This window comes from Tasmannia lanceolata, unplaced genomic scaffold (genome assembly GCF_043159265.1).
Source record: "Tasmannia lanceolata isolate RefF3 unplaced genomic scaffold, GAP_Taslan_0.1 ptg000011l, whole genome shotgun sequence".
NCBI lineage: Eukaryota > Viridiplantae > Streptophyta > Magnoliopsida > Canellales > Winteraceae > Tasmannia > Tasmannia lanceolata.
Genome location: NW_027518688.1, coordinates 23,116,194 through 23,139,914, shown reverse-complemented (window position 1 = coordinate 23,139,914; position 23,721 = coordinate 23,116,194). Strand labels below are relative to the sequence as shown.

The 23,721-nt window shown below is 37.7% G+C and overlaps 3 protein-coding genes across 4 annotated transcripts; 2 read left to right on the top strand and 1 right to left on the bottom strand.

Annotated features, from left to right (window-relative positions):
* Window positions 1–3,232: 3,232 nt before the first annotated feature.
* LOC143886685 (protein RKD5-like) lies at window positions 3,233–14,387 on the top strand. Of its 2 annotated transcripts, XM_077390749.1 has the most exons (6): window positions 3,233–3,380; window positions 3,620–3,860; window positions 7,213–7,460; window positions 8,494–8,708; window positions 10,587–10,707; window positions 14,102–14,387. In XM_077390749.1, the coding sequence occupies exons 1-6, from the start codon at window positions 3,317–3,319 to the stop codon at window positions 14,233–14,235; spliced, it is 1,023 nt and encodes a 340-aa protein (XP_077246864.1). In that variant the 5' UTR covers window positions 3,233–3,316; the 3' UTR covers window positions 14,236–14,387. The 2 variants fall into 2 exon arrangements, with proteins under 2 accessions (XP_077246864.1, XP_077246866.1); XM_077390751.1 differs by lacking the exon at window positions 14,102–14,387 and having other exon boundaries at window positions 3,234–3,380; window positions 10,587–11,051.
* Window positions 11,928–14,296, bottom strand: LOC143886684 (uncharacterized). Its single transcript, XM_077390748.1, has 2 exons — window positions 13,976–14,296; window positions 11,928–13,132 (listed from the first exon to the last, which is right to left on the bottom strand). The coding sequence occupies exons 1-2, from the start codon at window positions 14,052–14,054 to the stop codon at window positions 12,003–12,005; spliced, it is 1,209 nt and encodes a 402-aa protein (XP_077246863.1). The 5' UTR covers window positions 14,055–14,296; the 3' UTR covers window positions 11,928–12,002.
* Window positions 14,388–19,209: 4,822 nt separating the features above from the next.
* LOC143886686 (uncharacterized) lies at window positions 19,210–23,255 on the top strand. Its single transcript, XM_077390752.1, has 5 exons — window positions 19,210–20,948; window positions 21,186–21,254; window positions 21,369–21,711; window positions 21,847–21,998; window positions 22,106–23,255. The coding sequence occupies exons 2-5, from the start codon at window positions 21,216–21,218 to the stop codon at window positions 22,193–22,195; spliced, it is 624 nt and encodes a 207-aa protein (XP_077246867.1). The 5' UTR covers window positions 19,210–20,948; window positions 21,186–21,215; the 3' UTR covers window positions 22,196–23,255.
* Window positions 23,256–23,721: the final 466 nt, after the last annotated feature.

The window sequence follows — 23,721 nt, the reverse complement described above, 5'->3', positions numbered from 1 at the left end:
CAGTGGAGAACAAAACCGAAATCTGGTAAAACCCGAAAACTTACAAAATTTCGACTGAAATTTTCCAAAAATTGAAGGGAATTACAAAAAAACTAGAATTTTAACATTATTTAATAGGGATTTTTGCTGATTAGTCCCTACATGGCAAAATAATTGCTTATTAGTCCCTAAGAAAAGAATATTAGCGTCCTACTTTTAGAATATATTTGGTAAAAGGTCCCTAAAATTCACGAACTTCAATTTTCTCCTCTAATATTTTAAAATGGCAAAGTTACTCCCAACCCATTTAATTAGTTTTAGCGTTTTTTTATTTCCCTTCCAATATTTTTGGAAAAAAAACTAGGAAATAAGCAACAATATTATCTCTTCCAATATTCTCGTCAAAAAAACCTTCAACAAAAAATCATTTTAAGAATTAAATAAATTGAAAATCCCTCTAAAATGGTGAGTTATCTTTTCTTCATAGATAAATAAATTGCCATGTAGGGACTAATCAGCAAAAATCCCTATTTAATATCCTCCTGAGGGGAAATTTTGATAATTTCGGCCGAAATTTTAGGACGAGATAAAATATCAATTTATTGGTTCCGTCTAATTTTGCCTGAAATTTCGAATTCGGTTTCGGCGAGGACAGAAATGCATTCCGAAATCGAAATTTAAAACCTTGGCTGCGACTTTCAGGATGACAAGTTAATTTTGAGTATACTGATATAACTGATTTTAATGATGTGAAAAAGTAGTTTTCTTCTTAAGGCCCGTTCATTTTAGATAGTGCCAAACGGTTTGAGCTCCACAATCTGTTGTCACGGTCTAAAACAAATGGGCCTAAATGTATGCACTTGATCACTTAAATTCAAAGATTTTTGGTGTGAAAAAATTTCCGTTTTCGACAATCTTTGAAATTAGTCACTATCATGAACTAAAAATTAAAAACCCGACCGACCCGACCCAAGAAACTATATTTTGTATAGGAGAAAGTCTAAATTTAAGGGCGCCCTTGCATAAATAAGGTGAAAGCAGGGGCGGAGCTACATGTAATAAGAGGGCAGTTGCCCCTGTTGAGTTGGGCCAAACTCCTTAATAGGCCCAACTCAATTGGGCCCAGCCCCCTTAAAACTAGGGGTGTCAACGGATCCACTTCGGGTCGGATCCACCTATGTCACAGTCACGATGCATTCAAATTCCTTATCGGTCATTCAAATTCCTTATCGGTCAGGTCGGAGTCGGATTGTTCTTCGAATCCTACTTTCCACGTCATGATCACGATCCATTTTAACTCGGACCGTCCATCAGAGTGTCCTATTATGTCCCACTAAGCGAAGTAAACAATTAATTTTTTAAAAAAAGGGGATAGAATGGCACTCCACTATTAGTGTGTCTCTACGCATTTTCTTCAACTAAATTAAAAATTTATCTATGTTTAATCTAGGTGTATAATAATGCTTATAAACAATAAAACTAATCAAAGTTACATACACAAATATAATGTATAACTATTATCAAAGAATATGATGCATGAAGAACAAAACCCCTCTCTCTTTTCCTTCGTGAAAGTATGAGATTGAAATAGCATTCCCATCCGATTCATTAAGTGATAAGAGAGGTTTTGACCAAAATACCCTTCATAGAACGGTTAGCATTAACAAAATTTGAAGGGTATTTTTGTAAACCAAGTCAGATCGTGACTATCCAATGTGCATCTGTGGCGTGCCCATACATAATCCAAAATTTTCCAGATCACAGATTTGATGATCTGAAATATGCCCATGGATCCTATTCATATGTTTAGATCCCATTCATCAACGTTTGGATTCGGACGATCCATCGGACCGTCTGGATTCATTGACACCCCTACATAAATATGCCCTCCAGTTTAGACTACCTCTTTGTATAGAGTCAGGTTTATGAATCTGGGTTTTCAGAAAAACAGAAAACGAGAGATGATTTCTCAAATAGGTTGGGTAAAAGACGAAAGCAATAGTGGTTCATAATTACTAAGTCAGTCTGAAACCAGTTCTTTAACATGCAACTATAAGACAAATACCGTTCTCAAGAAACTTTCAGAAGATTTCTCTTCATGGATAACTCGTGTCCTCACTTCTCTAACATTTTTTTGGGAAATGTTATCAGCACTACTGTGTTTTGATGAGGGCACTCCTCACTTTATTAAAAGTGCGGTATGGCCCGCTCCATAGGATGATCCAAACCGTCCATTAGATGGGCCACAGTCTAAATAGGTTGTGTCCCAAAACTTATTTCCATAGGTTGATCCTAATCCTCCTTTCTATAGAGGGTTAGGATCAACCCTCTAACATTCAGATCAGAGGGTTAGGATCAATCTATGGTAATTTTGTTATTTTCATAAAGGATGAGAATATTTTTGTCAATTCCTCCTGGCGTAAAACTCCAAAGTTGGCCAACGGGGTGGTCAGCTTTTATGCGAAGGAATCAACCTGACAAAACCAGAAACCTGGAATTCTTTATACAAAACAAAAATTTCACAAACGACCTCTGCTTTCTAATCATTAGATATGTTTCCAAAAATACCCTTCTCTTACAAAGCATAAAACAAGGATATCCCCTATTCATGAAAATTATATGAATGAGACCAATTTTGAGAATGTCCAAACTACCCTTTGGAAGAACTGAGTAGTGACAGATAATAGATAAGTCTAGTGAAATGATATTTGCACTCCTTGTTCAGGTAAGGATTGCTGATAGCCTGTGGGGAATTGTAATAGCCTTTACCCAAATAATAATTAGAAGGGATTTGCTAGGGTCCATCGCAGAAGGCATTTCACAGCTGATCTGTCTCATGTCACACCAGTTACCTCATGAATAAGATAACAGCTTTTGTCTCCATTCATGAGGTAGCTGGTCTGACATGCGACAGACCAACCGCGAAATGCCTTTTGTGATGGACGCTAGCAATTCCCTAATTAGAAAGTGTAAATAAAGAAAGGAGGGTCATTATTAAAACAAGGGAATGCATATAATATTTCTCCCATGATTTTGACAGAAATTAGCCTGGGTCATTGTAGAGATTTTCATCTAAGTGGGTGGTTTGTTTGGTATTCTTCACTTTTAATCATGAAACCCAAATGATACAAAAGAAAATTTTCCTCTCAGTGGGTGGGTTTTTTTGGTATTTTTCTTTTTTTAATCATGCAACCCAAATAATAAAAAGCAAAAGAAAAGAAAAGAAAAGAATTATATATACATATGAATTGTGTATAAAAAGAACCTCTGTTGGGCTACTTCTCACCTTCCCCCCATTTCTTCTCTTCACTTCCTTTGACAGAATCATGTTTTCTTCATGGATTCCTCTAAACCCCCTCTTCTCACTGCTCTTGCTGTCTTCAAAAACATCCTCAATGAAGGTAACAAAGTAAAAAAAATATGTTGATATGAAACAGAGCCTAAAACTTTTCTTCTTTCTCCTCTGCATGCAGAAATATTCACTTTCCCATCTGCATTTATTTTCATATTGACATTCTGTTTGAAATTTTAATCTTTCTTATCTGGGTTTTTTCTCTAATCAATTTTCTGCTCAAAATTTTAAATTTTCATTTCTGGGTTTTTTTTAATACTCTTAACTGATTCTCTCTTCTTTCTGCAGAGCTGATCAGGAGTATACATGTCTACCGATTAGAAGATGGAAAGGAAAAAATTGTGGAGAGAGAATTTATGTTTTCTCCGAGTTCTTATGTGGAAATGGTAGCCCATCCTCTTATTAAATTTCCTAAGTATAGAGAGCTCTTTGAAGGGAAGATGATTGGTTTATGGCTCTGCATGCTTGCATTTGACATTGAAGTTTCTACCATTTCAGCCCCAATTCCTTCCATACTCACTATTTCGAGGTATTGCTTTTTTCTTTTCTTGCATTTTCACCTTTTCTATTTTTTATCAATTAAATGAGAAAGTGATGATTTCCCCTTTTTTGTCTTCATTTTCTTTTGTAATGAATTGAATATGTTGCAACCTATGAAACAATAGGAAGCATGCAGGGCATTGCAGTCATCACTTGAATTTTGCATGACATTCAGAACCTATGATTTAATTTTGAAGATTAATTAACAGCAAGACTTTAATACAGAATGATTATTAGGAAAATCTCAACATCATCTTGATGGTTTAACTTCTTTTTTTTAAATGGAGATGGTTTAACTTCTATTATAGCATTTATAAGAGGATGTGAAAAAACATTTTTTCAATCAGAGTTGAATTCATGTTTGAGAGATGATTAGTGGTTTGTATCTACTTTTATCCTTCTGTTAATTTGTGTAAGATTGGATTGGATTTGCCCAGCAGATTTTCTCAACAAGTGGTATCAGAGCCGGGGCATGGCACCCCCAAGGATGGAAATAATCGCTCGAGGAAAATCTCGGTAACCCTGGTGTACCTTCGAGGACAGTGAAATTCTCTCGGAGAAGATCTCGAGATTCTCACGTTGCTGTCGTGTGGCGTGGCGAGATTATCCATCTTGCTTCCATGTGAAGGGGGAGATTGTTGGGGGTTCAACGCAAAAGCAAAAAGACCCCACGTCGGATAAGTTAAGTTGTGTGGATGAGCTTATAAGGGCTTGGACACCCTCCCCTTAACAGCTAGCTTTTAAGGGTGAGTTCTACCCGGGTCCCAACACAACCTATGAAACAGTAGGAAGCATGCATAGGATTGCAGTAAATATTTGAATTTGGCATGAAATTCAGTACCTATGATTTAATTTTGAAGATTAGGTAACAGTAAAACTTTAGTGGAGCGGAAGAAGGAAGAACCTAAAATACCCTCAACCAACTAGTTTATGGTTTTGCAAAACTGTAATGTATGAAGAGAAGAAGAAAACTTGAGCCAAAACTCAAACTAGAGAATTCCAATTCATTTATAAAAAAAAGTCCCCCCCCTCAAAATGTCTCATACATCTTTTATAATAAGAATTCTCATCCTCGCAATATTCTAAAACTAATGCACTGACATATAGAAAGATACCTGCTTTAGACTCTAGTAGGCTTTCTAATAGACATTCTAGACTTTATAAACAAGAGTTTTATTTGCGAAAAAATTAAGCTAATTATCAAATATAATCTTTCAACTAGTAAAGTTTCCTAAGAATCATTTTCTGCTTTCTTTTTGGAATAAGACTTTCGGTGTCAAGAGATGTGGTTGCATCAGACTTTAATCCACAATAATTACAAGGAAAATCGCAACATCATCTTAATGAATTAACTTTCTTTTTTTTTGAATGGCGATGGTTTCACTTAGCTGACCCCAACTAGTTTGGGACAAAGGCTTTGTTGAGTTGAGTTGAGTTGAGTTGAGTTGAGTTGAGTTGAGTTGGTTTCACTTCTATTATAGCGTTTAAAAGAGGATGTAAAAACATTTCGTCTATCAGAGTTGAATTCATGTTTGAGAGATGATTTGTTCAGTTCTCATCATGAGGTGGTCAAGATGAATATTGTATTCTCGGTCATGTTATTAGATGCCCTCGAATTTTGTTATTCTATTATTATTCAAATCCATTACTGAGTTCACTTTGCTATGACAATGAAATACTTGCTGATTTTCTAGCCAAGGGACTACATAGAATTAGGGAGTCTCAAATAAGTGTTAGGAGCCCTGCCGAGCCAATTTGACTTGTCCATGTTCCAACTTCCAAGTCAATATAAGTGTTTTTGCACATTGATTGAAAGCTGTTAGGCCTCTGACTTCTGGCACCTCTGTTTTATCTCAGCCTTCTTTGTAATAAATTCTTGCTTAGTGAAAAGAAAAACACTGATCAGAAGCAATGATTTGTATGGCTTCTAGCTAGTCTTCTAATCATTTCAGCCTACTCAGTGCCATGATGTATGAGTAGATTCTTTTCCTGGTTTCATTGGATCTAGCTTTTGCCTCATGGATATAATGTGAGCTCAGTTTTTCATGCATGGCCACTGAATTGCAACTAGGCTGGTTCTTGATTGTGTTAGTAAAAAAGAAGCTGGGTTTGGTGTTAGGGATAGATGTAGACTTTATGTATTGAATCCTTACAGTCACTGATTATTACTTTTCCCGAAGGCATTTAATCCATAATTAGAGTGTTTATGCAGCCATGTAGATTTCTCTCCACCATTTGGATGGTCTTGATTTTGGGGATTGGTTTATTTGAGGAGGCTTCGCTTCATTAAGATGGATGGAGTCTGTTGATGTGGTGATGCTATCTTGGGCATGAATAACATAGTGATAGAGATCTTCATATCTACCACCTGACATCAAGATTTATCATTGTTTATGTCCATGATCCTTGCGTCCAGTTTCTGCCATCGATCCTATATGTGGGTTCGACCCCAATTGATACTTTGAAGTTTTAAGGTTTATCACGTTATATGGATGCATGCTATTTTGTTAACCTTAGGGAAACTGATATTTTTTAAACAAGTACATATGATTTCTTTTTTTATTGTAGACATCGCTACCTGGTGATATTAAGCCCACATTTGAGTCAGCTCTATTTTGTAGTTGTTTCTCCATGATTAACTAGTTGTGTGTATTTCGGAGATGACATTATTTTAGTTTTTTATTCTTTATCAGCACTTACATTAAACAAGAGAAACAAAAGGATACGAAGGTATGCAATAGCTATAGCAATGACCAACAGAGCACTACACAGGAATCACATCCCCTTATATTATATAAATCACCTAGTCACTTCAAATCTACGGCCAATTTGCTTCATTATTATAAGCATCAAGTCTCGGATAAGAATAAAAATCTGTAGGATGTTCTTATAGTTTTTTTTTGTTGACCCTTCCAAGAAAATGAAGGTAATTTATCCATATGGCTCATCAATTCAGGTTGGTAGCTTTTTTATGTGGAATTAGTAGAGGTTGAGTATGGATGTCTATAAATGGTCTTTATAGGAGATATCATCTCTAAATCAACAACACTCTGGATTCCATCCTAAAATATTACTTGCTTTTACACATGAAAATCGTTATGTTCTCATCATTTTATTGTAGAAGTAGGACAACATGTAAATTAAGTGAAAATATTAATCTTTAACTTTTGAATGCACAATTATTTCAGTTATTTTTCATGGAGTAATGCTTACGATTTGTCACTAATAGTGTTATGATAACACCATAGGCAAAGTACAATCACTAATAGTATCTTAAACATTATCAATTATCATAACACCATATTGAATTAATATTGCAAAAAACTTATTTTATTTTTCAGAAACCCAAAATTGAAATCAATACCGACTTTGGCCAATGATCTTCAAAAAGTTTTCCAGTTGAGGTGCAGAACAAAAAGCAATGAGGTAGCAAAATTTGCTCCCGTGGAAATGTGCAGAGAGAACAAAGATAATTCTTACCACTCAACAAGAACTGTGCCTATATTTCATGAAGATCATTACTCTCTTCCTCATCCTATTGCTGCACAGGGGTCACTTGGAAGTCAACAAATCGACCAAAGGGTACCAGGTTGGAATCTTTTTCTACTCGATCTTTTGAAAATTTCAAGAATACCTATAGCCCCCTCCTAAAGGAATGGTGAGATCCTAGTGGTCTCTCAAAATTGAAAATGGATTAGTTTCTGTCATACGCTACTTGACTGATGGAGATACCCGTTTTCCTTGCTTCTATAAGAATGAAAATATTATCGTCCCCTGACAAACTAAATACCTATGTGACACGATAATCATATCAGCTTAAGATTCCTATACTGATGGTTTCCTTACATCGGAGACTACTTGCAAGATACTGATAAAAGTGACAATCACTATGCCATTTTGCATACTATCACCAAAAATATTTACTATATGTATCTTGTTATTATGTTCTTTATCCACTACTTTTCTCTTTCCTTTCTCACTAATTATTCTCCTCTCCTTTAAGTCAATTCTTCTTTTTACATGGTTGGGAAGCTGCTACTTTCCGAGTTATGCTACACTTTCTAAAACACCCAACAAGTCAGTAAATGTTCAAATATTAAAACTTTAAAAGTGCCAAGATTTCAATATTTTGCCTGACTAGCCATGGGTTAACTTCATTTCTTTTTGAAAAATAAGCCAATAATATATGCTGTTTGCGAGAAAGACATGCCCCATTCTTTACTAGAAAACAGTTAACCTGGAACTTTGTTACTTGTAAATAAGCTAATAAAGCTATAAACAGGTTTTATATTTTTATATTTCAGGCTATATTTCTTTGAATTTCTGTCATAACTCAAGCATCCAGGTCTTTATTTTACAATTTTCTTTATAATTATAAACAAAACCCATGATTATATTTTAGACATTCCATAGTCAGGGTGGAATGTCTTGCTAGCATTGTACTCTTCGGCCCTTTTTTTTTCTAATAAATTCTCACTACCGTTGAAAAATAAAATAAAATTAGACATTCCATTTATATTGCTAATTATTATCCTGACCATTTCATGCATAGTTGGTGATATTTTTGCAGAGTTCTTGTCTCTTGCTTACAGTTATCTAATAGTTTCAATGAACGATTGCAGATTTGGTTAAGAAGAAGAAGAGGGCAGCCGCAGAGCACATAGCTAGCATTGCTCTATCTGATCTTGCTAAGTACTTTGACCTTCCAATCACAGAAGCATCGAGAAATCTTAAGGTTGGACTTACTGTACTTAAGAGGAAATGCAGAGAATTTGGTATTCCTCGTTGGCCTCATAGAAAGATCAAATCCCTTGACACTCTCATACATGATCTCCAGGTACTCTTTTCTCTCTTTTTTTATAAGGGGTTTGGCCATTTCTTTGTTGTTATCTTGATATTTGGCCCAAAATCTTTGTTTTCTTTTCTCTTTCCTTGTATTTTCTTTAGTTACATTAAGCTTTTTCTTTCATCAACCGGTAGATCTTTCTTTCAGTGCAACCTGTAGAACACATCCTACTTCTGCACATAATGATAGATACTGTAAAGTTTCATAATAGACATAAGTCACTCTAAAGTGACAGGAGTATCCTTAGAATAAGGTCAGAACCCCTCTCACTTCTGGACATAATTTTATACACACACACACACACTTATATATATATATATATATACCCTTGAAACTATAGAAACTGGCATGAATTACTGAAAAATGACAAAGTACTCTTTGAATAATGTTTCTTTGTGAACTAAATGGGATATATTAATGGTTATTTCCTCCCTTTTTCTTTAAAAATTTATCAAATGCATGGTAGCTTCAATTAGTTTCACCATAAACTTTTGGTGGTTTTGGTAACTTGCTGCCTCGTCGTCTAGCTAGTCTGTTTTTCACAAGGAAAATGCCGCATCACGACTTTTATTCCACCTTTATTAAGATGTTGTAATGGCTACTATTATTGAAGTTCTTGTCGATAAAATGAAGGTGTTTTCTTCTTCCCTTATTATTCCTAAACTAGTAATTGCAATTTGTACTTTTAACAGTCAAGTGTTTTCAGGATAACGAAACGTGTTATAACAAATTTTGGAAAGTGAGGTTATCCTGATCATTTTACCAGTGACCAACAAACGCTATAGACTCAATATAGTGAAAATTTCATTACACTATAACCGGTCACATGTTGCATTAGTGGGAATCTACATTTATGGAAGACTTCTATTAGGTCTTTTTCAGTAATGAAAGAACACACACAAAGAGAAAAATTAGTATACAGAAGGATAGTAACCAATCAGTCTAGATTCACTCTCTGTGGACCGACCTTTGGTCATTCCACTTATAAGATCATTTACTGGATGATCTCTTTACACACTTTTATAAAAATAACCATGCCTAGATTGGCTTAGCCGGCCACTGTTACTCCATCCCTTGGAATTATGAAGCACAGCATCCTTCATTCCGGCTTTTATATTAGGTTCAAACCCCTTGCTAAGGGGAAATTTCACCACGAAACCACCATCAAAGTCCCAATCCAATCTTCTAGGCATATCTAGCTTCAGCCCTGTTGCTGGTTTTTGTTATTAACACCATGTCAATTTTCTAGTGGCTCTCCTGAGGTGCCACCTAAAAGACCATTTTGTTATTCAGATCCTAAGATCTTGGCCTACTAGCTTTTCAAAAAATTTGTTTGCCAAGCCCCTTAACACCTCATACCTTTCACCAATAACCATGATTGAAGGTAGGATGATTAAGTTGCTTTCTTTTAAGGTTCCTTCCACATTTGAAAATTTTCTTTTTTAATATTCATCCCTCCATGTATTTCTGACAAGGAGTAATCACGCCTTTCTCGCAGATATGTGTGGTGACAAGTACTTTTAGAATTTAGCCTAAATTATGTCAAGGAAACCATGTCTTGTTCTTTGTGTTCAAGCATAATTACAAAATTCTCTGAATAATTGAAAAATTATTGAAAAAATCCCAAATTTCTCGTGTATTATCTGTAAATCTAGTGAAAATTTCAAAATTATTGAAAAAGACATTATATTGAAAATTAAATTAACATCCTAACCCATCAAACACATGCACTTAACCATACTGCCATGCTTCTTGTTGCCTTATTTAGAAAAATATATCTTAGATGTAAGTGTTGTAAATAGAATAATATTTGCATTATTTCCCAAAATTTTCCCAAGCTCTTCACAAATTTGACAGAAGGATTTACAGGAAGAGGCAGAGAGACAAGAGAGGGAGAACAAGGCGGCGGCCATGGCGGTGATGAAGAGGCAAAGAATGTTGGAGAGAGAAAAGGAGGGCATCGAGACAATGCCGTTCATGGAGATACAAGGTGAGACTAAGAGATTCAGACAGGATGTTTTCAGGAGAAGACACAGAGCTAAAGCTCTAAACAACAACGACAACATACACTAATCCGGAGCACAGACATCACTAAATAAATCATTAGGACATAATTACGATAACAAAAACATGTGACCAGAATAGCCCATCATTTAAAATGTGAAAAAAAAATAATCTTACCTTTGTGATCCTTGCTTTGTGCTTCTAATGAAAATTTCAAGTCTTTTATCATTAAGTCTAATAGCATCCTCTACTTTTACTCTAAACAATCAGATTTATGGAGGTTTTGATCAGTTTTCTTCTTAAATAGAGGGATATTTACATATTGCATGATTGATGATTATGACTGGAACATGATCAGCCATGACTCAGTATATATTTGAAGTGGGACCTAATGTGTGTCTCCTATGGCTCTAGTAAAATATACAGCAAATGATGTCGAAAATTTATAAAATCGGTGTCATATGAAAGATAATTCTGCGTAGAATAAAAGTGGTGAAGACATCATTTACATTTAATAACTACACCACACCCCGGTGCCAATAATGAAAATACTATATAGAAGTCAGATTTTAAGGATTTTTGACCTTCTACTGCAAAATGAATACTGCAGTTACACTCTGAAATCCAAATTCAATGAAATTTTGATCACATCCTTTCGACCCATTAAAAATGCTTAAGTAATAGGTAGGTCCCAATTTTTTTAAATTTTTTTACTTTGTGAAAATTTTAATCTGGAGAAAAAAACTAGCCAGATGTGAGGAAACTCATTTTGTAGAAATAAAATTTTCAAAACTTACTATTTGGGTATCTTCCACCCTTCTTTTTATTTAGTTTATAGAACTTACAATGAGGTGTGAGAACTGATGATGTTCTAAATGAAAGGAGAGTGATATTACAAGATGCTTTAACACAAGCAGAGGAGTGCATGAAAATTTAAATCCTGCATTAATGTTACTTAGACTCTTCATCAGGTTGGGTCTATCACAGAGATGAAATGACCATATATAATTGCACATATCAAACAGGGAATTTGCTAGGGAATTTCGTGGAAAGGCATTTCGTGCCACACAGGCTCACATTTCAGCAGGTTTTGTTATTCATTTAATTCATCTGAGGTGGCTGTTCTCTAATGCAAAAGTCACCTGCGAAATGCCTTTCCATGAAATTCCGTAGCAAATCCCATCAAACAGTCTGAATTATTTGAAATGTATAAATCACAGGTTTCTATCATTAAATGCCGAAAAAATAAAGTATTTGAAGATACATCAACCATCCAACACTTCAACATACAGCTTGTAAAATGCCATCTAAAGCAACCAAAAGAAAAACGAAAAAATAATAAAGGAATGCAAAGAATGCATAAAAAATTGGCTTCTTCACCCACCAAGAATGTTTTGATTTGGTAGAGAGATGATGATTCCTAGGTCCAGAAGAACGCATCGAGCCCACAAGGAAATTCTCTCCTTTCCATCCTCTGTAATTCCTCCAACCATTATTCAACTGATGCTTGTCACCTTGAAACCTTGAAGTTTTATACCCTAAAGAATTTCGAGCGCCACCTTCTCTCCTCCAACAGTTCCCATTATTTGTTTCCAAAATCACATTATTTTTTCGGGATTCCAAATAAGGCAGCTTGTTAATATCACTATCACAATGTCCCCAACCGCATGAATTACCCCCATTATTTTCCCATGAATTATTCTCCCTAGCTCTACTTTCACAACCACACCAATCCCGTGTATCACTATCAGCATTTCCATCACAATTTCCTTGACCTTTAACTCCATCGTTTTCCCATGAATTCTGCTCCACATCTCTTCTCTCATTGTTATTATAAACATTTTGATCAAAATTTCCCCAAGTGGGCTCGGGTGGAGAATCATGAACTGGGTCTTCAGCATCAACCCATCCAGTGCATGGGATTGGGCAGTTAGCGGGCTCGGCCGGAGAATTATCAACTGGGTCTTCATCATCACCCCATCCAATGAATGGGATTGGGCAGTTAGAGGGCTCATTAACTGGGTCTTCATCATCACCCCATCCAGTGCATGGGATTGGGTAGTTGAAAGAATCCCAACCAAGTTTCTCATCCTTCTCTTCATCAATAGGAGCTGGAGGTTTTTTATCCAAATCCAATGGCAGCTCGGGATCAATGTCAGAATTCCAGTCAATTTCATCAGTATAAATATCTGGATCGGGCAGAGGGATATCAAAGGGGAAGCCATTAGTCTCTGCCCAAAACCGGGCTTTTGCATTCTGAAATGCCTCTTCGCCAGATGAATCATCCCACTGAGCAATGTTTTTGTAGAAGGACATCAGCTTCTTAGTGTCACAGAGTTGTTTCCATGAAATTGCGCATGTAGAAAAGCAGAATTTCTTCTCCCATGAAGGTACTGTGGGTCGCCAGGATCCTGAAAGCACAAAACGAAATAAGAACTCTTTGTAATAAGAATAAAAGAAAGAAAGACAGACCTACAAAACAAAACTGCACTGCTACAAAAGCCCATTCTGTTTAGTGCGAAGTGAAACAAACAGCCAAATTTTACACCACATAATATAAGTACTTCAGTCTACCAATAAATCCTCAACATCTAATAAGCCAATTCCATAAACAAGAGATAGTACTAACATAAAAATAGAGCTCTGCAGTTCAAAATTAAATTACAGAAGATATAATAGACAACCCTAACCTCACATCCCAAATCCTATAGGCAGAAAGTTGAAACAATACTAAAGATCAATATCTAAGAACTATAAGGTGCTCAAGAACTCACCCAAGGCAGAAGAAGGTCGACTCAAGCTTAAACATTGTTATAAATTAAAAAAAATATATGAAAATTAAAACCAATGAATAATTCATCATCAATCCTAAAAACCCATATACAATAAGTAATTCCTCAACAGATAACATATCTATTTTTTTAATGGCCCAAATAAAAAAACCTCAATCCAATCACAAACCCACTTCTATTTCCCTACTAACATCAACACCAAAATTATCTATCAAGCAACAACACAACTTTTCAATTCAAAACATAATGATAAAAAAAAACAGAGAGAGAGAGAGAGAGAGAGAGAGAGAGAGAGAGACGTTTCTAGAATCCATGCAAACCCTATAAGAAAAACACACATCACTGTATAAGAAAAACGTACAAATAAAATTAAATGAAATTCCTCAACTACTTTGGGATGTACTCTACAAGTGAACAAAACAAAGAAATTAAAATAAATCCCAGAGAGAAAGTTTAGTATACCTTGACGACGTCGCCTATTTTGGGATGTCCATGGATTACTAGGAACCATTTCATAATCATATAGACTACACTCTTCCATATTTTAGAACTCAATAAAAAGAAAGCTGTTTTTGTTTTTTGAAACAGGTCTCCAAAACAAGTACCAGAAGGACCCCTCTGAGAAAAAACCAAGAAAAGAAAGAGAACAATCTCAGAGATGGGTTTCAAAATCAACTTGCAGAAACCAAATTAGGAACGATTATGGTCCAACGAGATTGTGATTATGAGTAGAAATTTGAGAAGTGAGTGAAGGTTTTTATAGGAAGAGAAAATCCGAAGAACTGCGTCTTGTGTTTGCTCACGTCATTTATTTGAGGCGGTGTGTTTCTCTTTAATTACAATTGTGCCACACTTTCTATTTTAGGTTCTATTCCTGGGCCGAATTACTTGTTGCATAATATTATTTTGACCAAACTACCCTTCGTACCTTAACCCTAATTACTTTAGACAACAACAAAAAATCAAGTGATTATGATTCACTTAACGGCTTAGATTCATTACAGGTAGCACAAACTCAATCATGGCCGTAAAGTCTTTCCACAAAACATATACCCCTAATAACCATATAATCACTAGTATTTTTCTAAACAAATATGGACTATCCACCAATTTGTTTTTTACAATTTTGAACGGCTATGATCAAATCGGTGCCTTTTTTGTGTTATGTGTCCCATATGAAAAGTCAACAAATATATATATATATATATATATATATATATATATATATATGTTGCTTGATTGGTATAATCTTAAGGGTATAATAGTAATTATAATCGTTTTTATGTAGAAAATCAAGGATCAAAGTAATAAAATTTTGATACCACAATTTATTAACAAAAACAAGTAGAAACTAACTCAAACTCTAAGTTCCTTCTAACGTTATCTGAACTCCTTTTCTAAAAGTGAAACTCCAACACCTTCTAGAAACTAACCCCAAAATACATCCAGTTTAACTTTCAGTAGAACCCAAACCCAACTAAAACTCTTTTAACAACTTCTAACCAATTAGAGTTTGCTAACTGGACAAATTAACCTACCACATCATAGTTTGACTAGGGCTCAAATACCAAATACCAACTATTAAACAAAACTCCTAATCGAATAAAATTCCTAGTTTAATTAGGATATGCATCAACTCATGTGGGCCTGCACCGGGCCCGCACCACACCGCACTGCCCGTCCCCTTCGGCACAAGTGTTTGGAGTCGGGGATGACTCTCAGCACTCCCCCTCAGCGCTGACTCTCTACTTGTCACGCCAAGTTCTTTTGGAAACTTCACAAACTTCTTGTAGTAATACGCATCACAAAATTCCACAACTTCACATTCACCACCTTTTTCATAGAAAATACCAAAATCCATCGTGCCTTTTACATACCATAGTATTCGACAAACTGTATCAAGATGTGGTTTCCTCGGCTTCTGCATGAATCGACTTGCGATACTGACTGATTGTGCTATATTGAGTCTAGTGAGAGTTAGATAAATAAGATTGCCCACTAGCTGGCAATACATACTCTGACTTTCAGGTTCTTCTCCTTCCTCTACTGGAAGCTTTACATTAATCTCCATCAGAGTGGCAATTGGATTACACTCGGCCATCCCGAACCGCTTGAGTAGATCTCCGACATATTTCCGCTGACTTATAAATCTCCGACATCCTTTCTATCATCTACTACGATATAGCTAGAGAAAAAAGGGATTTCTTTTCTTTTTATCGGAGATTTACACATCACATTACCCTTTTACCATTAACCCCTTTGCTGATATCTAACGTCTATCTCTATGAGAAATTATTTGAGCGTAAAATCATAATCTACATACAAAAAGTACCGACACAGGATACCTGTCTATGACAATTACGGAAAAAACTACCAAGAAGAGGTAAAGACATGACAATGACGAAAGAACTACTTAATATTACGCATGCAGGACACTTGAAAAATATTGACGGATTCAGGAAATCTGAAGAGGAACAACATTTATGGAAACCTCTATCAATTGGAGGGCTAGGATCAACCTATGGAAATGATTTTATGGGCACAACCGATTGATGTTGTGTTCCATCACATGGACGGTTTGGATCAATCTATAACCCTTTATAGATCGGAGGGTTCGGATCAACCTATGAAAATTATTTTTGGGGCACAACCTATGTAGGCGGTGGCCCATCTAATGGACGGTTTGGATCCTCCTATGGTACGGGCCATACCGTACATTTTAATAAAGTGAGGAGTGCGATCATCAAAATACGGTGAGTAGTGCCATTATAAAATATGGTAATGAGGACATTAGCACTATATATAATTTAAAACCATAATTGTTACTTGGATGTTCCCATGCGGGTCGGGTTCAACCCGAATTTGGGTTGGGTTGGGTCGGGTTAAGCTTTTTCGCAAATCGGGTTGGGAAAAATCAACCCACATTCGAAATCGGGTCGGGTCGGGTTGGGCTGTCGAGTAACCCGACCCGACCCGAAACCCGAATTTGGGTTCCATCTGAAGAAGTTCTGTATATGTGTTTTTCTTTTTCAACATTGAAATAGTCTCCACAATCCACAATGGACGGTTTGGATAATCCTATGGTGCAGGCCATATCGTACTTTAATAAAGTGAGGAGTGTGATCATCAAAATATAGTAGCGCGGATAACATTTCCCTTTGTTAATTGTTACTCCCTGTTTGGTTAGGATTTTGAGAACCGATTGTGAGTTAAAAACTGATTATTGGTGACTCACTATTGGAACTCTAAATCCAAAACAACCGGCTTGAGTTGAGGTGGTCAACAATTGGTTCCATACAAATCGGGACAACCCGACCCAACCCGACCCGAATTGGAAATTGGGTTGGGTCGGGTTGAGGAATTTGCAAATCGAGTTGGGTCGGGTTGGAAATCCTAACATGACCACTCGGGTTGAACCCAGTGGTCAAGTCAGTCCTCTCCACTTATCAAGTCTACTGGTCTGCAGCATTTCATATTCTCAAAGAAACTCTCAACAAAATAGAAAAAATCCTCAAAGACTATATTTGGTCTGGTTCCAAGCTAGAGAAAACTTACCATCCAGTATCTTGGAACACAATTTGCAGCCCCAAGATTAGAAAATTGGCTGATTTGAACTTAGCTTCCCAGATTAAACAACTGTGGCATATCTTATCCATGAAAGATTCTCCCTGGGTTGTATGGTTTGATCGAAAATACATCAGAGGCAGAAGTTTCTGGAGCCTCCCTATGCATGCTTCTCCTTCTTGGGCAGCTAGGAGTATATTGAAAGCTCGAGACTTTGCTTCCAAGCACATATGCTACATTGTTGGATCCCAGGCTCCTCTCAAATTTTGTACGGATCCATGGCATCCGAAGGGTGCTCTCATCTCCTAGTCTTCCATTGGCTCTATCATTAATTTCATCCCTCTGGAGGCTACCATTGACGAAGCTAAATCTCAAGGGTGGTGGGACATGATACAAGATCATCCCCAGCTCCTCGATCTAAAGCAGATCATTAATTCCGGTCTCTTCTCTGAATCTGTTTTGACCTATCCGATATGGAAGCCAGAATCTGATGGAATTTTCAGGCTTAAGGGTGCCTGGAACTCCATCAGGAATCTTAATCCTAAACCTCCTTGGACTTCTTCCATTTGGTTTGCAGGGCACACCCCAAAATTCAGCATCACCTCTCGGCATGGATTTGGCGCTGGATTCTTCGCTGCATCTCTGTTAGGAAGAAGCAAAAGAAATCGCTCTCTGATGAGGAAAGCTGGATTCGAAATAAATTTAAGAAGAAGGGGCAGACATATGCACTTATCAGAATTCTTCTCACTGCTTCTATCTATCTAATCTGGCTAGAAAGAAATGCGAGACTCTTTGAAAATAAAAAAAACTCACAAACGGATCCTTCTTAGCAGAATTATCAGCACATCGAGGTCTCGTATTCTGTCTCTAAACCTGGAAGATGAAGCCTCCGAAGAAAATTGCAAAATTGCAAATTTTTTCAACCTACCTCTGGTTAGCGAAGCTAAGTTCTGTCATTGGGCGCCCCCCTCTGAATCTGAAGTTAAGTTGAATTCTGATGCCTCCCTTGCTTGTGGCTCCGCCTCGGTTGGTGGCCTTCTCCGGGACCACCTGGGGACCATTCTCTCTCTCTTCTCTGTCAACTGTGAGCCTCTCCCAATTCAGGAATTATGAATTGAAGCTATTCTTCATAGAGTCAATCTTGCCTGCCAACTTCCAGTTAAGAATCTATGGATCGAATCTGACTCTCTCCTTGCAGTCATGGTTATTCATCGCCTGTGGCCTTGTCCATGGAGGAAATCCCTTCCCTTGAAAAACTCAGAACCATCCTCAATTCTCTCGACCGTTGGACTCTAACTCACATTTGGAGAGAGGGCAACAGAGCTGCTGACTTCCTATCTAAACCAAATTGTATCTGTAAAGGGGACCCAATCCCTCTTTGTTTGTCTCCTGATGAGCTTTTAAGCATAGTATCGGAAGATTTTTCCGGCTGGGCTTATCCAAGATTGTAATTCTGTTTTATTTAATATAGCCGGTGGGGGTCTGTCTAACCCCAAATTACCGAGCAAAATAAATGAATAAAATATATATATATAACGTTATAAGGGGCACCAATGCTTACTCATGACAGCCCACTCTAGTGTAAATGAGTAGTAAAGTGGGGGCTGTCCCAAGTAAGAAAAGGGGGCGAATATACCACTTCACTTTTGTGTTTGGTTGCACAAAAACCATTATAGTTTAGGGATTTTGCTTTCCATTTGGCTGTCCCGTCAGCCTCTTATTTGGTGGCCAATGTAAAATCGAAATCCCTGAAAACTACGTTACAATTTTGTGAATTGTTAGCGGCCATCGCAGAAAGCATTTCACAGATGGTCTGTCGCATGTCAGACCACCCACCTCGTGAATGGAGACAAAAGCTGTTGTCTTTATTCATTAGGTGGCTGGTCTAACATGCGACAGACCAGCCGTGAAATGCCTTTTGCGATGGACCCTAGCAAATACTTACAATTTTTATAGCTAATTATTACATGTCTGGCAACCTGGCGTTTATTTCCCTTCTTAATACCTTGTAAGCCAAATTTCTGCAAAAAGAAATTGGCTTGAAGAATGATACACCCCATCCCGCTACCTTAAATTTTGACCGACGATCTGGCCCCCCATGGTGCTATAGTAGGGAATGGAGTGTTATTCGCAGATATCAAGAGATTACGGGACTAGAATTAGACATGAACTAGTGGGACTACTCGTCCCCATTGTAATTTTGCTGGTATGAATATATTTTGCCAATTTTCAAAAAAAAAAGAATTAGACATGAACTACTACTGATTTATTAACCGGAATAGGTCAGCTGAAGGTCAAGCTAGGATCTCTTGTGTGAGGGATTGAATGGGACTTATCTTGCTTTATCTGTTTCCACATGAAGATGATGATTTGTAACATTCGAGGTCTTGGGTTCTCTGTAAACAATACCCATATCAAAGTAGTAGTGATGCGGCATAGACCTTCGATTTTTTTTCCATTCAAGGAACGGAGATTAGTGTTTAATTGTTGTGGTGCCTAGGGGTGTCAATGGACCCAGACGATACAATGAATCCAAAGGATCTGAACATCAATGGACAGGATTTGGGCCCACAAGTTGGATTCGCCTGTGTCCATTGGATCCATATTCTAAGTTCTGAAAGTGTATCCATTGACACCCATGGCGGTGCGGCCGGTGCCGATCCTAAGCAGATCCATTGACACCCCTAGCGGTGCCTAGGGAGTTGGTTTTCATGATGGCTTCTTGCGATTCTTTCAGGGCTGGTTTTCATAATGGCATCACGCGATTCTATCAGGGCTACTGATGCATCTTGGTTGCTTGAGATGGAGCTAGATTTGACTTGGTAGAGGAGGTTATAGGCACCTTTTCGGTTACTAGGAATTGGAATGATGATTTCCAATGGGTTTCTTCTGCTGTTTATGGCCCCACTGTGTGGCTCGTCGTAGAGATTTTTGGTTGGAGTTGGATGATATTTGCGCGAGATGGAAATTACAGTGGTGTATCAGAGAATATTCTAATTTTACTCAATTATTAGCGAGAGATTGGTGTGTAACCGTATTTCGAGCAGAAGCTTAGGTTCATCAAATCTATGCTGAAGTTATGGGTGAAGGAAGATTTGGGATCGGCGGGGCTGAGGAAAGACTTTTTACTCAGTGTCTCGAGTCGCTTGGATGATAGAGATCAGGATATTCCTATGTCTACAGAGGAAGTTCTGGAAAGAGACAAGATTAAGGAGGATTACAGTATGATTTTGTTGCTGGAAGAGTTCAAGTGGAGACAAAGTTCCTGATCAAGATGCCTTCGTGGAGGGGATTAAAAAACGCTGCGTACTTTCATGGTATCGTGAGCTCTAGGAGGCATGGAAACTGGATCACTCCTTGATGGTTATGGGGAGCATGTTGTTTCTATTTCTTCTTTGAGTCTGTCGGCTTTACTCTTCGGGGGATCGTGTCTTCCCAATGTTTTGGCCTTTTGGGGCACCATCAAGGTGGACATTATGGAGGTGTTTGTGGAATTCTTTGGAGGACGAAGTTAAAGTAAATGCACCATGGCCACTTTTATTTCTCTCATACCTTTTGGATATGATCTTCTCTATGCTGTGAAACACCACCTTTTTTTCAAGTACTTTGGTGGGGAACAAAAGTTATGCTACATGGGCAGACAAGGGAGAGAGACAGGGGAGAAAAGGCAAGTAGTCTTCTAGTACTTTGAATCAAAACATGCAACCAAACACCACTAGTGGATGACGTGGCACCCTGAAACAGGTCAAAACGCCTTGTAAAGCCCAGAAATTGTACGACCAAACAGACCCTTAGAGACTGATTCTTGGTTAAGCTCGGATAACTTATGGATGAATCTTGTTTCCTGTTAAATGCAGTAAATGCATAGCATGTAAGTTGATATATATTTTTCAGAAATTGTTGTTTCTTTTAGTCGACTTCCTTGACTGATGTAACTATACAGAATGTTAGAAGCATCTATTTTCCATGTTGGCATAAATATAATGAAATCATTTTCGTTTTTGGAATGCAATGAAAGTTGAGAATCAAGCTGTCATTTGCATAAAATCTTGGAAATGAGATGGTTTGACATTAGTTGGTTAATTAACTCCTCTTTATAAATATGCAGAAAGATGTCTTCTTGATATGTTCAAATGCAATGCAATATAATGCACCAGCTACCATCTACTTTCGACAGGTATCATTGATTTCAGACTAATAGCATTTTTTTCCATTTTCAGACCATATCCACTCGTGGGTCCTCTAGCAAGCAAGTTACGGTCACTTAAAACACTTACTTAACTTTTTCCAGGCACGGTCAATACATGAGCTGGCAAGAAAGGATTTTGAAAATTTAAGGCAGGATAGTGAAGATAACGAACTAGAATTGAAATCTGTACGGAGAGGTAGGCCACCGGACAAGAGCTCCATCAAACGACCGGTGGGCAGGCCTCCTCTTGAGCGCGCTGGTTCTGACTTTTCATCAGATACCACCCTTGCTACTGCTGGAGACGCAACTCATGATCAATTAAGAAAAGCACATGATCACGCTGGGATTACCGATATGCCCACAAGGAATTCCCACGGAACCCACAATGGTGAGACTTTTGGCTGGTTAGCGGAGCATAAATCTGATAGAAATGATGATTTCCCAGGTTTGTGATCTGATTCCATTTGCTTCATTCGATTGATTTGTTCCCCTGTTATTCTTTTCCCTTTCTCGCTTGTGGACATTCAACTTATGTTTGCCGAATTGGTAATTGTTTTCTGGCATTTTTCTTTGTTTGCAGGATCTGTGTTGAAGGGTCTGTCCAACAATGGGAGAAAACAGTTAGTGTTTGATGAAAATCGGCGCAGTACTTACAAGCAACCCAATCAGCCGATCTCTGCCCGTGAGCCAACAATATTAACCACCTTCGATAGAGAGAAGCAACTGATATCTGTGAGTACTTGAGTGAAAATTACATAGCATCTAGGATACCTTCTAATGATTTTTAGTTCTTTTTAACGGTTATGAGTATTTAGCTTATGAGTTGCTGTCTGAATCAGGTCGGGCTTCATATGCAAGGAGCCTGGTTCGATTTGCTGCAACGCTTGGACCAGTTGCTTGGAAAATCACCTCCGGGAAGATTGAGATAGCGTTATCTAAAGGACTGAAGTTTGGTCCTGGTTGGGTGGGAGAAAATGAAGCACCACGACTACAACCGCCACTGGCATCATCCTCTCCACCACGACCGCCACCTCCACCGCCGCTTTCACAATCCTTCTCTCAGCCCAGAATTTCTTCATCTACTACAATTCCTCGCGCATTAGAGTCAAAAGGTGATATATTATCACCCAGGAACCCTCAAACAACTCATCCTTGGAAGGTTCTTTCAGGACTCCTCCATCTATTGGCACATCTGCACTTGATAGCAGAACTGATACTACAGAGGGCTATGAAACCATCAGAGGAACAAATTATGAAAGTGGGATCAGACCTAAGCCTCACTTTCAGCTTAATCAGAAGATTCAGAACCCTGAAATTCACTCTACTGTTAATGGGCTTAACAGTGGGTTTGAGTCTAATGTCTCATCGCAAGTTGGGAAGCTATTCAGACCAGCTGGGGCAGTCGGGAACTTCAGTTCAGAAGCATTCACACCTTCGCGAATGATTAACATGGTTCCCAGGAGAAACGAGACCTTGATTCATTCAATGCCCGGTAACCGATTAGAAGCCGAAGGTACCAAGTTATTAGACAGTTCAAATTCAATAAATTCCGGCAGTTCCAAGCTGGATTCCGGTCAGAAGATTCAGACAAGCTTTGGACCGGGACCACATTCGCAACCATCTTGGCGTGGGATTTCAATACATCCAAAGCCGGATTCAGTTCCGCCTGACCTGAATGTCAGATTCCAGCCACCTGGGTCGCCGGTTTCATGTTGGCCGATTTGAAACAGCCGGATTTAGCATTGCAGCTCTGATGGTATGAAAAACAAATCATTCTTGTCATTTTGTTGCTGACTAGAGAGAGTTTTATTTGAAAAGGGTGACACACCCTACACCCATTTATGTTGTATAATAGGGGAGTTTGTACAGATTAATGTATCCAAATTTTCAGGGGGAGAAAATCAATTCCCATTTGTATGTACCCATTAAAATCCAAGTAGAAGAAATATTTTGGTTCTGTCTCAAAAATCTTAATTTGGGTTACTTGTATATGTGTATCAAGTCACATTTAGCTGAAAGCCAGGAAATGATTTATGCAATTCGAAATTGCCTAGCAAATCAATGTATGGTCTTTTATTAGTTACATATAGCAGGGGAACGTGGTCTATAAACACTTTCTATCCACAATGGGTCCAATTTGTGAACCCCTTCCTTTCTGGGCTATACTTTGAAGCATCTGACTTTTTCTTTGATCAATTTCCTGCGTATTCTTGATTGGACGGTCAGGATCATCTGACCATTGCAATTTCCAGCTCTGAGCTGGACTGTTCATTTGTTGGACCCAACATAGATAGGCTGTGGCCAAAAATGTTCTCCATATTGAACCGGTTTTTGTCGATTTTAAACCCTATTTAGTCAATTTAACTCATTTTGCCTATTTAAGTTGATTCTCATTAATTTAATTTATTTGTCAATGATTTAACCTAATATTTACAAATTTCCACTACTTTCGAAC